This window comes from Hyperolius riggenbachi, chromosome 9 (assembly GCF_040937935.1).
Source record: "Hyperolius riggenbachi isolate aHypRig1 chromosome 9, aHypRig1.pri, whole genome shotgun sequence".
NCBI lineage: Eukaryota > Metazoa > Chordata > Amphibia > Anura > Hyperoliidae > Hyperolius > Hyperolius riggenbachi.
The window spans coordinates 19,093,340-19,109,111 of record NC_090654.1 but is presented as its reverse complement, the minus strand read 5'-3'; the positions used below and the strand labels follow the sequence as shown (position 1 = coordinate 19,109,111).

The following is a 15,772-nucleotide window of genomic DNA, read 5'->3' as shown; positions in this document are numbered from 1 at the left end:
GATGCCGTGCAGGCTGAATGTGGATCAAACAACATGAACACATTACATGGCGAATATAAATCATTTTTGATATCTCTTATTTTTTAACTTTTCACTTTGCAATGTATTGAATTATATTTTTCCCCTTTTCGCTGAAGTTCCTCTTTAAAGAACAAGCGACACCCATGCTAACCTAGAAATAAAAAACACATATATAAGTAGATAGATACTACTCCTACTTACATAACAGATGTATTGTGCTATCCATGTACTGATTCCTGTGAATTTTATAAAGGAAAAGCAGAAAATCCTATTCTAGGCAGTGGCCATCTTGCCAAGCTAATGCTGACATCATATCCTCCCTGACTCTTGTTCCCCCCCCCCCCCCCCCTTCTCTTGCTCATTGTGTATTCATTAGCTGCCCTCCTCTCAGTCTTCAGACACTCCCACTGAGGTGTATACTAACAACTGCACTGTCTTTTTTCTTATTTACACATCCAATCACTGAGTCACCTCAGCCTTGCTTGTAAACAAAAGTAATCAGAGGGTTTTTCTGATAAGCAGCTAGATAGGGAAATGGAAGAGGAGGAATATATTATAGATAAAAAGAACTCCCAGCATTCAACTCTTTGGCACTGTTTGGCACTAGGGCCAGTGCTCTTGAAGTATGTGATCACTCCTAACCATACCAGCAGAAAAAAGTTTTGCAAGTTTTGAATGCAGGATTAGAATCTTTATCACTTAATACACTCAGACCAGTTGCTGTTGAAATTTGATTTTTTTATGGTGACAATACCGCTTTAAGTCAAAATTAATCAAAAATTTGACCGACCACTGCCTCTCGCGCTGCTCTGCACGCAGCTCTTCGTTCCACCTGCACAGGAAGTCAGGGGGAGGAATGGAGAGCAGCGTGCAGTGCAGCAGTGCCACGGCCCCTTGCCACCATCAGGTCGGCTCAGGCTCGCTCATCCCTGTTGTTTTCAGTAGCTCTTGCTTTTTGCACGGGTTGTAATATTCATATTTTTATCATCCCTCGTTGAGAAAGAAGCACGAGCAGCAGACAGAGCTAATAATATCTCCTGGACTCGGGTTCGCCAGATGCCGGAATGTTCTCGGGGAGGTGCCAGAGCCGGCTTCAGGGTGATATTTTTGTTGTCAGCAGAGCCTATCCTTGTGTGTAAACTAACAAACACTCCTGAAGAATCTGCAGCAGAAGAATCCCGGCCACTCTCATGGGTCAGGGCGTGGCAGCCGCATGTAACCGGACTGCTGTGAATCATTAGAATATTTTACATTGTCTGTGAAAGTGGACCTGAACTCTTGCAAAGGACAGAAGGAAAACAGAGAAATGCACCCTGTATATATTTAGAGAGTTTAGCCTGTCTTAAAGAGAATCTGTATTGTTAAAATCACACAAAAGTAAACATACCAGTGCGTTAGGGGACATCTCCTATTACCCTCTGTCACAATTTCGCCGCTCCCGCCGCATTAAAAGTGGTTAAAAACAGTTTTAAAATGTTTGTTTATAAACAAACAAAATGGCCACCAAAACAAGAAGTAGGTTGATGTACAGTATGTCCACACATAGAAAATACATTCATACACAAGCAGGCTGTATACAGCCTTCCTTTTGAATCTCAAGAGATCATTTGTGTGTTTCTTTCCCTCTGCATCTCTCATGCACTGAAGTTTCAGGCTGCTCCTTTCTTCCTGCAAACAGCTTTGCCCTTGTCTGTAATTCCTCACTATGTGAAAGCCCAGCCAGCTCAGAGGATGATTTATCCAGCTTGTAAAAGATAAGAGAGAAGAGAGAAGCTGCTCTAATCTAAATAACACACAGGCAGTGTGCATAGAGGGGCCTGGAAGGCGGAGTTCATAGCAGAACCACAACACTGAAGAACTTGGCAGCCTTCCAGACACAGGCTGACAAGTCTGACAAGAGATAGATAAGTTGATTTATTACAGAGACTGTGATAGTACTAAGTGCTGCAGTAAGCCAGAACACATTAGAATAGCTTTTGGAACTTGTAGGATGATAAAAAACAGGATGCAATTTTTGTTACGGAGTCTCTTTAATTTCCCCTCATCTGTGACTATTCACAAGTGTAATTTAATCTCACAGCTGTGTCCACTGGCTGCAGGAAGTAGACACACTGCAGATTGATTGCAGGATTTGTATCAGCTGTAAGAAAGAAATGTTTTGCTTTTAAAGTTGGTTATGCTGTTTAGAGGAAAACAAAAAGTAATCTTTCGCGTAATAAGCTTTCCTCAGACTTAGTACCTGTATACAATATGTTAAAACACATAGCTTATGTACAGTGGAATTCAGAGAAAAAACATTATTTTGCAAACATTAACCACTTAAGTACCAGCAGTCTCTGCCCCAAGGACCAGAGACCGATGGTAACAGAAATGGCGGAACACCGACGGATAACGACGAATCGCCGCACATACACGCCGCACGTCAGGAACCTGGTCCACCCACTCTGCCGTTTCTATGACGGCAGAGTTCCTGTGAGCCGGTCAGGAGCTGCTTTCATTGGCTCCTGACCGTGTCTTTCAATGCCTAAGCCAATGGGAGTGGCTTACATTGATAGACTGATGGAATGAAATCGGCTCCTGATCTGCTCGTAGGGCTCTGCTGTCATAGAGACAGGGAGAGCAAGGGAGCTGCGACGGGAGATAGCGGCTAGATCGGCAGGAGCAACGAAAACGGCAGATACGCGCAGCGGCGGTTGATTGAAATCTACGCCCTGCGAGCCAGGTAACCACCAAAACGGCGTAGATTTCAATCATCAAGGTCTGGAAGTAGTTAGTAAATGTCATTAGATGCCTTAAAGAGGCACTATGGCAAAAATGTAAAGATTGTGAAATTATCTCCGTGATCCGCGCACAGGACGTGCGCTGACACTGCGGAAATCCTCCAAAAGCGTATAATTTGAGGGAACCCAGCAAAAGGTGCAACGCACCTGTAGAGGGAAATTCCTGTCGGCAGGTGGAGCTGTGGAGTGCAGAGGAACAGCTCCTCTGCCCTGCCACAGACACCAGACAGGAATGGTACGAAGGGAAGAAACGCAGGGCAAGATGGCCCTGAAAGAGAGAGATCAAAGCGACAGAGGGTATGTGTGTCCACCAATCTAGTCGCCACCCTGCGACGATGAACACACAACCATGAAGACCAGGTGAGAAGACAATCGCAAGAGGAGCGATTGCGAAAGAGAATGAGCACAGGGACAGAATGTATGTATGTGCCCCAATCTAGTCGCCAACCCGCGACGGTGCACACACAACAGCAGAAACGAAGTAGGAACGCAATCGCGAGAGCGGCGATTGCCAGAGGTGACACAAGGTTTAAGCAAGACAGGGCATGAGAGTAGCAAAGGCACAGTAATCATACAATGAGAAGATAAGGAAAATAACAAACGCTAACTAAAAGCGAACACCGCACTCATTCGCAACAGTGAACGCGTTTACTGCGCGGTCTCCGCGTGTTAAGCACAACAGAGACAAGCACGCCTAACTAACCACCGACAGACAAACATGAAACATAGGACGTGAGCGCTTGCTTAACGGTAACCTCACCGAGCCTCCAGCAAGCGTTCGTATCAGACAAGACATACACGAAAACAGGAATAAGTGAGAGATACGATCCACTGCTCTTTCCGCCAGAGCGAGTGCGATCCAAGTAAGGCAACAAAGCTTGCAGGATCCCCTGCTCTTTCCGCCAGAGCAAGTGCAATCCAAGTATAGCAAGATAGCTTAGCTGAATCCACTGCTCTTTCCGCCAGAGCAAGTGCGATCCAAGTACAGCGAGAGAGACAGAACAGGCAATACAAATAATACAATCCTGACTGCACTAGCAGGGATGCCTAGCGCAGTCCCAGGAATTACTCTAAGCTAATCTTCAAACAATAAGCATGGCTGACACTCCAGGAGTGTTTCACAGGACAAACCCTTATGACCAGCGACGTACTGTGGAATCACATGGTATATATAGAGCAAGCCTACAAAGGATGTGGCTAGGCAATTTGCATGACAAACGTATGCAAATTCCTCAGCAGCAGCAAGCTGCAAAACGGACAAAAGGTCTCTCTTCCAGAGACCTGCAGAATGCAGACCTGAACAGTGGTCAAAAAGCTGCCTGCCTGCGCAGGCAGCAGAGCGGATCATTACAAAAAAATTGTAAAATGTAAAATATGTGCAAGCATATACTGTACAAATAAGAAGTATGTTTCTTCCAGAGTAAAATAAGCCATAAATTATTTTTCTCCTATGTTGCTGTCACTTACAGTAGGTAGTAGTAGCAGTAGGGTATTGTAGGTAGGTAGTAGAAATCTGACAGAAGCGACAGGTTTTGGACTAGTCCATTTCTTCATAGGGGATTCTCAGGGATTTATTTATTTTCAAAAGCACTTAGTGAATGGCAGTTGCTCTGTCCAACTGCCAAAAAACTGTGTAGGGAGCAGGGAAGCTGGCCAGCATCATTGTTTAATTTAAATCCTTTTTAGGGAATATCTTTATAAAGAATATAAACCTTGCTAAGAATCCCCTATGAAGAGATGGACTAGTCCAAAACCTGTTGCTTCTGTCAGATTTCTACTATTTACTGTAAGTGACAGCAGCATAGGAGAAAAGTAATTTATGGCTCATTTTACTGTGGAAAAAGCGTACTTCTTATTTATCTAGGTTTGCACATATATTAAATTTTTACAATTTCTTCGCCATAGTGCCCCTTTAATTACAACTTCAGGAGGCTGTTTGCATGCAATGACTAGTGAGTGGCTAGTAACTTCGAGTCGATGCAGATCTTATGTTTAATTTTGTTCAAACCTACACAGCTAAAGCCTCATTCTGGGCCGAGGCTGAAGATCTAGAGTGTGTAGCCTTCTCTGCCTCTGGCAACGCACCGTAAATCTGTGGCAGTGATGGGTTTACGGGCTGAGCTCGGTAACGGGGAAATCGATGCACACTCCCTGCGCATGTCTACTTTACCGGAGTTTAGTGGATCAGATCCTAAATGATTTCTAAATGTTGCTTTAAAAAATGCAGGTTTTTTTAATTCATTTTGTTATTTTCACTACAGTTACTTTTTGAATTCCCCCCCCGTTGTGGTGCATTGCTGTCTTTGCAGCTATAATAAATATGGTCCTGTGCGTGAAGAAATAATACTCCCCTCGCGTTGATGCGAATGTCAGGCTATTTTTATGAAAATGAGTATGTAGCTTTGCAAGACTGACTGCTGCATTTGATTGGTCCAAGTTGCATAAATTTGCATACAATGTGTCCACTGGGAATTATTAGAATGTCATCACTGACCACGCCTACCAAAAGGTGCCCATACATCTAGGAATGATGGGCAGATTCAACCAAAAGACAAATCTCTCTCTGATCCAATCTGATAAGAGAGAGATCTGTTTGGTGCCCATACGCCGCAGGCCAATTCCTGATCTATTTTATGCTGAAATAATCAGCCTTGTGGCGCCGTCTTGCTGGCCTGAAGCTCCGCCCTAATGACCAATGTGCTCAGTGCAGTATATATTACCGGTCCATGTCTGCCGATGGCTCTGGCTCCATACACGTGCCCCACATGGTTTCCGTATACGTGGGCGCTGTTGTGACGTCACACGCATTCACATTAGGCCGGCAACCACGTGCGGTGCATGTATGTAGCCAGAGTCTGCTGCCGACATGGACAGGTAAGTACTGCACCGGGGGGGGGGGGGGGGGAGGAGAATGACGACGTCGACATTTATTTGGGGACAGTGTTGGGGGTTCCGCTGCATCTATTGATTTCCCGACATCACTCACCGTGCACCTGATCAACCACGATGGCCCGACGTCTTTCAGCAAGTCCAATTAATACATGCGACCAATTTCGAGGCTGAAATTGGTTGCATCGTTGATCGGGAATTCTCTTGGTGGCACAGATTTTTATCCGATGTAATGATTATTGAACCGGATGGTTGATCAGTCAGTAGATGTATGGCCAACTTAAAGCGGACCCCAACCGAACTTTTTCTTTTTTTTTAGTTCAAAATATTTAGTTGCATCACTCTGACACATACAAAGATAAATAAACACTCCTTCAAGCCTATGAGCATTTCAGTGCTTTTCACTCTTCTCTTTTCATAGCTAGGATTATACTGGGGGCAGCCATTAGCAATTCCTCCATTGCCGGACACCATCTACTCCACCAGTCTGCCGGATTCTGTCCCGGCAATATGAAAGGAAGGGAGGGGTTCCTCCAATAAATGTAAAATATTTTTTTTGTCATCATGCAGCTGAAAAAAAGGCTGCTATTTATTATTATAATTTAGAAAATAGATTTTATTTCTGAAATCTTGTATTTTTAATTTGGGTCCACTTTAAGAGCACTGTAACTCATTTATCCAATCTCACAACGCGCTTTATGTGTTTGTTTTTCAGAGAAAGCCACAGATGGGTCGCTACGCTCTGAAGATTGGGCCTTGAATATGGAGATCTGCGACATCATCAACGAGACCGAGGAAGGGTAAATACACTACAGGATAACAGTCGGTATATTGTATGGATTGGGTTGGATCGGATACGCCTGACCTTGACATTTTTATTATCCTTCACAGACCTAAAGACGCCATCCGAGCGTTCAGGAAGAGGATTGCGGGAAATAAGAACTTCCACGAGGTCATGCTGACATTAACGGTGAGGAGCGTTTCATCCGCCGCTTCCTGAATGGAGCCAGTTTAATTGGCGAGCTGTTCAATAAACGATTTCCGAATAAGAAATTAGCGAGCTTTAAACACGTTTTTCATTCTCACTCCGAGTTCTTCCATGTGGGAGACCAATAAATGAATCCAGCGCAGATCTGCTGTTTTCTGCGGGCGACTCTTCAGGAAACTCCCCCCATTAAGGGAACCTTTGCGTTATAATTTCGCTAATAGTTTGCAAAGTGCTTTCCTTGATACAAATTTCCCCCTAATGATCTCCCCCGCGGCCGCTCCGTCCCCAGGGGCTTTTAGCAGTCCTTAAAGACAGACGAAACCCATAATTAAAGTTGGTAAATTGTGAAAGCGCGCTTGTTGTGAAATGGCGGTGGGCGGAGTCAGGTGGTGAATGTGTGCTGAGAAGGAAACGCCCACTCTGCTGGCAGCTCTATTATACATTGTGCACAGATCTCCGCGTCCTGCAGAATCTCACTGCTGCGGCTGCACCAAACATGAATATTGTCTCCCATTTAACTTCATTATTAAAGGACAACTGAAGTGAGGGGGATATGGAGGCTGCCATATTTATTTCCTTTTAAACCATACCAGTTGCCTGGCAGCCCTGCTGATCTATTTCTCTGCACTAGTGTCTGAATCACACCAGAAACCAGAATGCAGCTAATCTTGTCAGATCTGAGAATGTCAGAAACACCTGATCTGCTGCATGCTTGTTCAGGGTCTGTAGCTAAAAGAATTAGAGGCAGAGGATCAGCAGGACTGCCAGGCAACTGGTATTGCTTAAAAGGAAATAAATATGGCAGCCTCCATATCTCTCTTACTTCAGTTGTCCTTTAATTTTTTTCCACCGTTGTTGTTGGGGGGGGGGGGGGGGGGATTGGAGGGACGTGAGTGATTGGGATGTGCAGCAGCTGCTGGGATCCAGTGGGTGTGTTCCTCCTGGCGCTAGATCGAAGAGGCGACCCAACATCAGTGGTGGGGGCGGGGCTTAGACACTGCCCCCTGCAGCGCAGTAGCGTAATATCGTTATTTCACGGTTCTGAAGCGGATCAAAGTGCTCTTTTATTCACAAAGTGACACCGCACTGGATTGGATCCGGCTGTGGCTTCCCTAGCGATCAGCCCAAATGCACCCCATAATACTCACATTAAAGGAGAACTGTAGTCAGAGGTGTATGGAGGCTGCCATACTTATTTCCATTTAAGCAATACCAGTTGCCTGGCTGTCCTGCTGATCCTCTGCCTCTAATGCTTTCAGCCATAGCCCCTGAACAAGCATGCAGCAGATCAGGTGTTTCAGACAATTTGACAAGATTAGCTGCATGCTTGTTACTGGTGTGATTCAGCCACTACTGCAGCCATATAGACCAGCAGGACTGCCAGGTAACTGGTATTGCTTAAAAGGAAATAAATATGGCAGCCTCCATTTACCTCTCGCTACAGTTCTCCTTTAAGTGGTGCAGGGGATGGGGTCAGCAGTGATCAAAATGTCAAAATCAGTCCCACACTTTGAATTGAAGTGGCTGACTCTGTGCCAAATCTTATCTGGCGGCAAAGCCGCCTAGCGGCAGCCATGTTGTCCTGTGTCGGCCTATATCAGATATTGAATCTATGGAAAAGGCCGACGTCTGACACAGTCCAACACAGGATTGGAAAGAGTTAAGGGGCCCATACACTAGTTGATTTCAGCTGTTCCATCGATTGCTGATCGATTTTTCGGCCGATATTGATTTGATCTACCTGACGCATTGGATCTAATGGGCCAATAATGCATTTAGATCGATTTCCAATAGATTTCATTCTGAAATCTGTTCCTAGTGTGTGGCACACATCAGATTGGACTTGACAGTCATCTGACAGAAATCTATCTGATGGTCGAATCTGCTGCTAATCTTCAAGTGTATGGCCACCTTTAACCATGTTTCCTGTGAAGATGTAAAGTCTTCTGAGCTGGAATGGTATTAACCCAGTAGCAGCTTCTGTAGCTTTATTCCGTTTGAGATAAGTGCACTGCTTAGGACCTCCCTTGGCAGAACTTGTGCTGTAAATTATTGGAATACTTTGATGTCTCTCTACTAGCAGAAACTATAGAAACCGAAAGCAAAAGTCCTCTGTTATTGTCTCACACTGCCCCCTAGTGACAAGTGGCCATAAATACACATTACAGCAGTACTAATTACTAGCAAGGAAATGTAACAAAGAAATAAAAAAAATAATGGGCTAAAATTGTCCTGGAGCACTTGTGATCCTCTAAGCTGCTAAAGGGTTAATGCATGAATAAATGTTTTTCCCTATAATCTCTCCTCCAGGCCCTGGAGACGTGTGTGAAGAATTGTGGCCACCGCTTCCACGTTCTGGTCGCCAGTCAGGAATTTGTGGAGGGTGTGCTGGTGAAAACCATCCTTCCTAAAAACAACCCTCCAACCATAGTTCAGGACAAAGTCCTCAACCTCATCCAGGTGAGCTGTCAGTGGGAATATATGAGGGAAATGGTTAGTTGGTAATGTAGGAACTTTATTCTCTTTCTTTAACCACTTGAGGACCCACCCTTTACCCCCCCCTTAAGGACCAGCGCTGTATTCTGTGATTTGTGCTGGGTGGGCTGTGCAGCCCCCAGCACAGATCAGGGTGCAGGCAGAGCGACCAGATCGCCCCCCTTTTTTCCCCACTAGGGGGATGATGTGCTGGGGGGGGGTCTGATCGCTCCTGCCTGCCTGGGTGTTGCGGGGGGGCACCTCAAAGCCCCCCTACGCGGCGAAATTCCCCCCCTTCCCCTCACATCCCTGTCCCCCCTGGCAATCTGGGCTGCACAGGACGCTATCCGTCCTGTGCAGCCAGTGACAGGCTGTCCCCTGTCACATGACGGCGATCCCCGGCCACTGATTGGCCGGGGATCGCCGATCTGCCTTACGGCGCTGCTGCGCAGCAGCGCCGTACAATGTAAACAAAGCGGATTATTTCCGCTTGTGTTTACATTTAGCCTGTGAGCCGCCATCGGCGGCCCGCAGGCTATTCACGGAGCCCCCCGCCGTGAATTGACAGGAAGCAGCCGCTCGCACGAGCGGCTGCTTCCTGATTAATTAGCCTGCAGCCGGCGACGCAGAAATGCGTCGCTGGTCCTGCAGCTGCCACTTTGCCGACGCGCGGTATGAGTGCGCGGTCGGCAAGTGGTTAAGCTAACTTGTCTAGTTAGAGGTAACCATACACCATTCAATCTTGATTGTACAGGTTTACTAACAGAATGACTGAAAATGCAGTGCATCCTTAGTTTGTGAGCATAATTGGTTCTGGAAACATGTTTGTAATCCAAAGGACTCTTGTATCGAAGCCAATATGCCCATAAGGATCAATGGAAACTCAGATGATTCCGTTCCACAAGCCAAAAAGATTTATATAAAATTTTTTAACAAAAACTACTGTACTGTATAAAGTAAAAATACGGCAAAGTCGGTTAACCTTCTGCACACTCAAATGCTCGTGCAAATTCTTTCATAAATCATTCACGCAGGAACCGATACTATCCCTACAACAAGGAACTTAAAGAGACTCTGTAACAACAAAAACCTCCCCTGGGGGGTACTCACCTCGGGTGGGGGAAGCCTCCGGATCCTAATGAGGCTTCCCACGCCGTCCTCTGTCCCACGGGGGTCTCGCTGCAGCCCTCCGAACAGCCGGCGACTGTGCCGACTGTCAGTTCAATATTTACCTTTGCTGGCTCCAGCGGGGGCGCTGTGGCGACTTTCGGCACGGAAATACCCGATCTCAGTCGGGTCCGCTCTACTGCGCAGGCGCCGGAAACTTGCGCCTGCGCAGTAGAGCGGACCCGACGGCGATCGGGTATTTCCGCCTACTTCGGCGCCGAGAGGCATCAGAGCGCCTGCGCAGGAGCCGGGAAGGTAAATATTACGTCACGGCTGTACGGAGGGCTACAGCGAGACCCCCGAGGGACGGAGGACGGTGTGGGAAGCCTCATTAGGATCCTAAGGCTTCCCCCATCCGAGGTGAGTACCCCCCAGGGGCCGTTTTGTCGTTACAGTTCCTCTTTAAACAGTCGCATTTGCCTACTTGTGAAGATTTCTCGGAAATGTGACACTGTGCAGTCAGATTAAGTACAATCCTGCTGCGCCAGCAGACGAAGAACCATCAGCTCAGCTGTGATGGCGCGACGCACATATACGTTGTGTGTTTGTATATCAAGATGTTGCTTGCTTATCAAGTTACAAAAAAAAAAAGCCTTGCATAGCAACTTGTCTGTTTCAAATGGATCCGATTTTTGTTTATTTTATTTTTTCTCAGTTTTCAGAGGAAAAAAAAAAACGAGCTTATATGGGATTACAGCCTACGTTTCCAGTCCGTTGAAACGTCCTCAATCCTGGCCCTGGCGGTGGGGGGGAATCGCCATGCTAGCCTGCCTGCTACCCCCTCCAGCATGGCGCCATCTCCACAGGCAGGGCTGGGACACAGGAAATTGATCTGTTTCTGTGTCCAAAGATGCCTGTGAAGAGGGGGATCTGTTTCTGCATTGATTTTCACTATGCCTCCGTGTATCCGGGGTCCGTGAAAATGTTGCAAATCCGGACTGTCCGTTCAGGTCTTCAGAACGGATCCCCCTGAACGCAGACAGATCCGTGTGTTTACTGTACTTTGAAAAGATACTACATGAAAGTGGTAAGATTGAACAACCAGATATATCGGTGATGGCTAACCTTTCAGAGGCCGAGTGCCCAAATGGCGACCTAACATCGACTTATTTATCACTGAGTGCCAATGGGGGGGAGGGAGGGATTCGGCGCGCGCAACGAAACATGGGTGTGGCCATGATGTATGGGCGGAGCTAACGTAATGATGTAACAGCGAGGCATAAGAAAGCCGTGTTTCCGCCATGATGCGGTGAAACGAGGATTCGTTTCATGGGTGTGCAGAAACTGTGCGATGCTATTTATTAGTATACCATAACTCCAAAGCAGCAAATACAGCCAACTATGACCATTAGATAAAAAATTCAGCAACAGTTACCCCAGAAACCAGACAAACGCAATGTGGGCAACATTTCAGCAGAAAATAACCAGGGCTGTGTAGTCAGAGCAATTTTGGGTGCCTGGAGTCGGGGGAAAAATGCACCGACTCCGACTCCTAATGAATTTAAACTGTAATTAAAAGGCATGAACTAGGGTTGGAAGATCCGCTGGAGGAATGAGGTGTTTAATCCTTGCAATATTCCTTAGGTGAAAGAAGGAATGTTTCACAACAGCTGAGATTTGATTCCTGAAGCCCACCTAATAATGAATTAAGGTATATGTGGTGTTGAGGCAAGGATTATATGACATGTTTTATAGTCGTGACAAAAATAGGAAGCATGGAGAAAATTGTATTTTCTGCATTTATGCCTATTCTCGCCTGTAAAATGGCTATAAAATAGAATATTTAGGAAAAAAATTACCTTAGAGTATCCAAGGAAAGAGAATTGGCTCTTGGGTGCATGAAGAGGAAGAAACTTTAATCACATATATCACAAATGTCAAACAATGTGCAAAATACAAAAATATATACAAATAACCCCCAAAGATACAAAATACCCCATAAAATACTCCTCACAAACCCTCCAGAAAAACTAGGGGCTGCAGTCCCCCATAAAAATGGAAATATGCACTCTGCACAGACTTGATAGTGGTACCACTATTGTGAACAAATGACAAGGCCACAAGCAATCCAGCCCGGTGTGTAATCGGTAGTGGAACGCAATAAATGCAAGCAACGCTCCTAGGTGGTGTTCCCGAAATGTGTAGCAGGCTCACGGAAGCAGATAGAAAAGCAGCATCCAAAATAAACGAGCTCATTAACCATACCCACCTTAATACTATTAATATTATTATTGGGGGCGGGTCTCTCTCCACCTCTGTCTTTATGAGTATATATATATTTATATGTTCATTTGGTTGGATATGATCTGCGTTTTGATGCTCGGCGCTCCAAAGGTTCTGGATGCGTCCGGGCTCATGGCGCTAGCTCATATACCTTAACTTATATTTATAAGTGTTTTGTTCTCTTCATTTGTTTTTTTTTTTTTTTTTTTTTTTTTTTTTCTTTCATTAATTTTTCCTTTTATTTTATTATTTTTTTTTTTTGTTGTTTTATTTTTACATATTGTATTGATGTGGGTTTGCTGTGTGCGCCCGCGGTGCCCGCTTTGCCCTCTGCCCCGCTCGTTCATCCTCCCCATTGGGTGGCTTCCTCCTGCGTCATCCGCTGGACGCCATGTGGCGCCTTTCTGTGATACGCTTTGGCTTGGAGCGCATTTGCGCTCCGGGTGGGGGCCGCCCACACGCCGACATGTTGGTGGGCGTGTGGTGATGATGCGCGTGGCTGGGGGCGGGCGGGGGGGGGCGGGCTGCGCGGGCGCAGTCGGCATTTATGGACGCCGTTATGGCGTCCATGCTTACCACCACGCTGTCTGCCTTTGAGAAGGCCGCTAGATGCGGCGAAACATGTCAGGCTCCTCCTGACAGCGTGGATTTCCTCCTCCATCCCTCCTCCACCTGGCACCTGCACCCTTTTGGTATTCTCTGGTCCCACGGACATTCAGCAGTCTTACCTTTGGCCAGCTGCATGGCCACACAAGGGAGCCCTGCGGGCATGCATATTGGCTCCGGACTTCATCGCTACAGTTTGGTAACTATGTGAGAGCAGCTTTCCACGCACATACATGGCTGGTTGAATATACATGCCCTGCGATTGGGGGACTTTACAGTGTATTTACTACATGTGCCCTTTTTGTGAAGAGACTTTTGCTTCCCGCTTTACCATCATATACCCTGCGACTGGGGGACTGTTTGCTTATATATGCTCATTGCATGCCATTCACCTGCATTGTTGGTCATCTACATTGCATGCCATCAGTCTGCTTGATGCCATCTATACTTCCAGCCTATGAGCTCGTTTATTTTGGATGCTGCTTTTCTATCTGCTTCCGTGAGCCTGCTACACATTTCGGGAACACCACCTAGGAGCGTTGCTTGCATTTATTGCGTTCCACTACCGATTACACACCGGGCTGGATTGCTTGTGGCCTTGTCATTTGTTCACAATAGTGGTACCACTATCAAGTCTGTGCAGAGTGCATATTTCCATTTTTATGGGGGACTGCAGCCCCTAGTTTTTCTGGAGGGTTTGTGAGGAGTATTTTATGGGGTATTTTGTATCTTTGGGGGTTATTTGTATATATTTTTGTATTTTGCACATTGTTTGACATTTGTGATATATGTGATTAAAGTTTCTTCCTCTTCATGCACCCAAGAGCCAATTCTCTTTCCTTGGATACTCTACATTAATTTATGTTGGCAAGTGCATGACTAGGATATATAGGGTTGTTTTTATGCTATGATAATATTATTTCAGGTTAAAATTGGTTATATTCCCATTGACGCTGCCCTTGAACTTTGAGGTATTTGTATTGCATGAAAAAAATTACCTGGGCTGTGGAGTCGGAGCAATTTTTGGGTACCTGGAGTAAAAATGCACCAACTCCGACTCCTAATGAATTTAAACTATCATTAAAATAGAAAATATGATAATGTTCTATTTCTCAGATAAGTCATCATAAATAATTTATACATACAGTAATAGCTGTGCTCAGTCCACAAAAATGAAATAAACCAATCAAAATTAGTTACTTGTTACAAAGCAGTCCCTGTATTTTTAAAGTCAGATATACACATCTGATTGTGACTGTATATATGATGTGTACACAGGAATCTCATATATATATATATATATATATATATATATATATATATATATATATATATATATATATATATATATATATATATATATATATATATATATATATATATATATATACTCATATATATATATATATATATATATATATATATATATATATATATATATATATATATATATATATATATATATATATATATATATATATATATATATATTATACTAAATAACATCTATGCTGTAAGGATAAAGCCTGATGTGTAGCTGTGTCACTAATAGAGATGGTCAATGAGATGGAAATAATTCTGCATTGATGCTGATTTATGCAAATGTACGCACTCTTTGCTCATGAAATCAATTAATTTGACATGTTAAAATTTGGGTTGGTGACTACGAATTAAAGGGTACCTGAGACAGATGAAAAGTTTTATACATACATGGGGCTTCCTCCAGCCCCCTTCAGGCCAATCAGTCCCTCGCTGTCCTCCTCCACTACCTGGATCATCTGCTATGATTCCTGGTAATTCAGCCAATCAGCGCAGTCTGGCCGCATGCCGCTTCCACAGCAAGGAGCGTTCTGCACCTGTGCAATAGTGCTGCACAGGTGTAGTATGCTCCCGGCGGCGGAGTGTGTGCATGCGCACTACACCAGACTGGCTCAAGTATCTGGACTCATAGCAGAAGATCCAGGTGGCGGAGGAGGACAGCGAGGGACTGCTTAGCCTGAAGGCGGCTGGAGGAAGCCCCAGGTATGTATAAAACTTTAATTTCATCTGTCTCAGGTGTACTTTGTTACACAGTAGTACTATACTCTACATATGTACTCCCCACAGAGCTGCAGGGAATCCACTGAGAATGTTGTGCACATTGAACACAGAGGTGTTGTCTGTCACCCATAAACCTTGTTCAGATTGTGCATGAAGAATGTGTACTAGAGGAAGAATCTCCTCATTCCCCTGCAGAGTACCTGCACATCACTCTTACATGTACCCACAGTCACATTGCCTAAGGCCTAATAGATGTTCTTTGTACTCTTACCAAGGACTAGTTTTAGTCTATGACTAAAGGGAATAAATATGGCAGTCTACATATCCTTCTTACTTAAATTGTCTTTTAAAATTCCTAAGCGTTGGCAATTAAGAGACGAATTTCAGGTTACATACTTTCAATCAACAAGATTGTAATATGCAAATTAGAGGAGTCGGAGTAGGAGTAATCCTAAAAAGAGGAGTCTTGAGTCAGTGGATTTTTGTACCGACTCCACAGCCCTGAAAATAAACGCAGTGAGCCACATTTCAGCAGAAAATAAACGCAGTGGGCCACATTTCAGCAGAAAATAAACGCAGTGGG

The 15,772-nt window shown here is 44.9% G+C and overlaps 1 protein-coding gene across 2 annotated transcripts in view; it reads left to right on the top strand.

Annotated features, from left to right (window-relative positions):
- The window catches only part of TOM1 (target of myb1 membrane trafficking protein), a 180,356-nt gene that overhangs the window by 34,082 nt on the left and 130,502 nt on the right, over positions 1–15,772 (top strand). Inside the window, exons 1-4 of one of the 2 annotated variants that reach the window (XM_068252071.1) lie at positions 4,447–4,587; positions 6,406–6,490; positions 6,582–6,660; positions 8,989–9,138. In XM_068252071.1, coding sequence (XP_068108172.1) covers positions 6,453–6,490; positions 6,582–6,660; positions 8,989–9,138 — 267 coding nt within the window. In that variant the 5' untranslated portion in view covers positions 4,447–4,587; positions 6,406–6,452. Of the gene's footprint in view, positions 1–4,446; positions 4,588–6,405; positions 6,491–6,581; positions 6,661–8,988; positions 9,139–15,772 lie in introns of those variants that run through there. The other variant, XM_068252070.1, reaches the window with a different exon arrangement.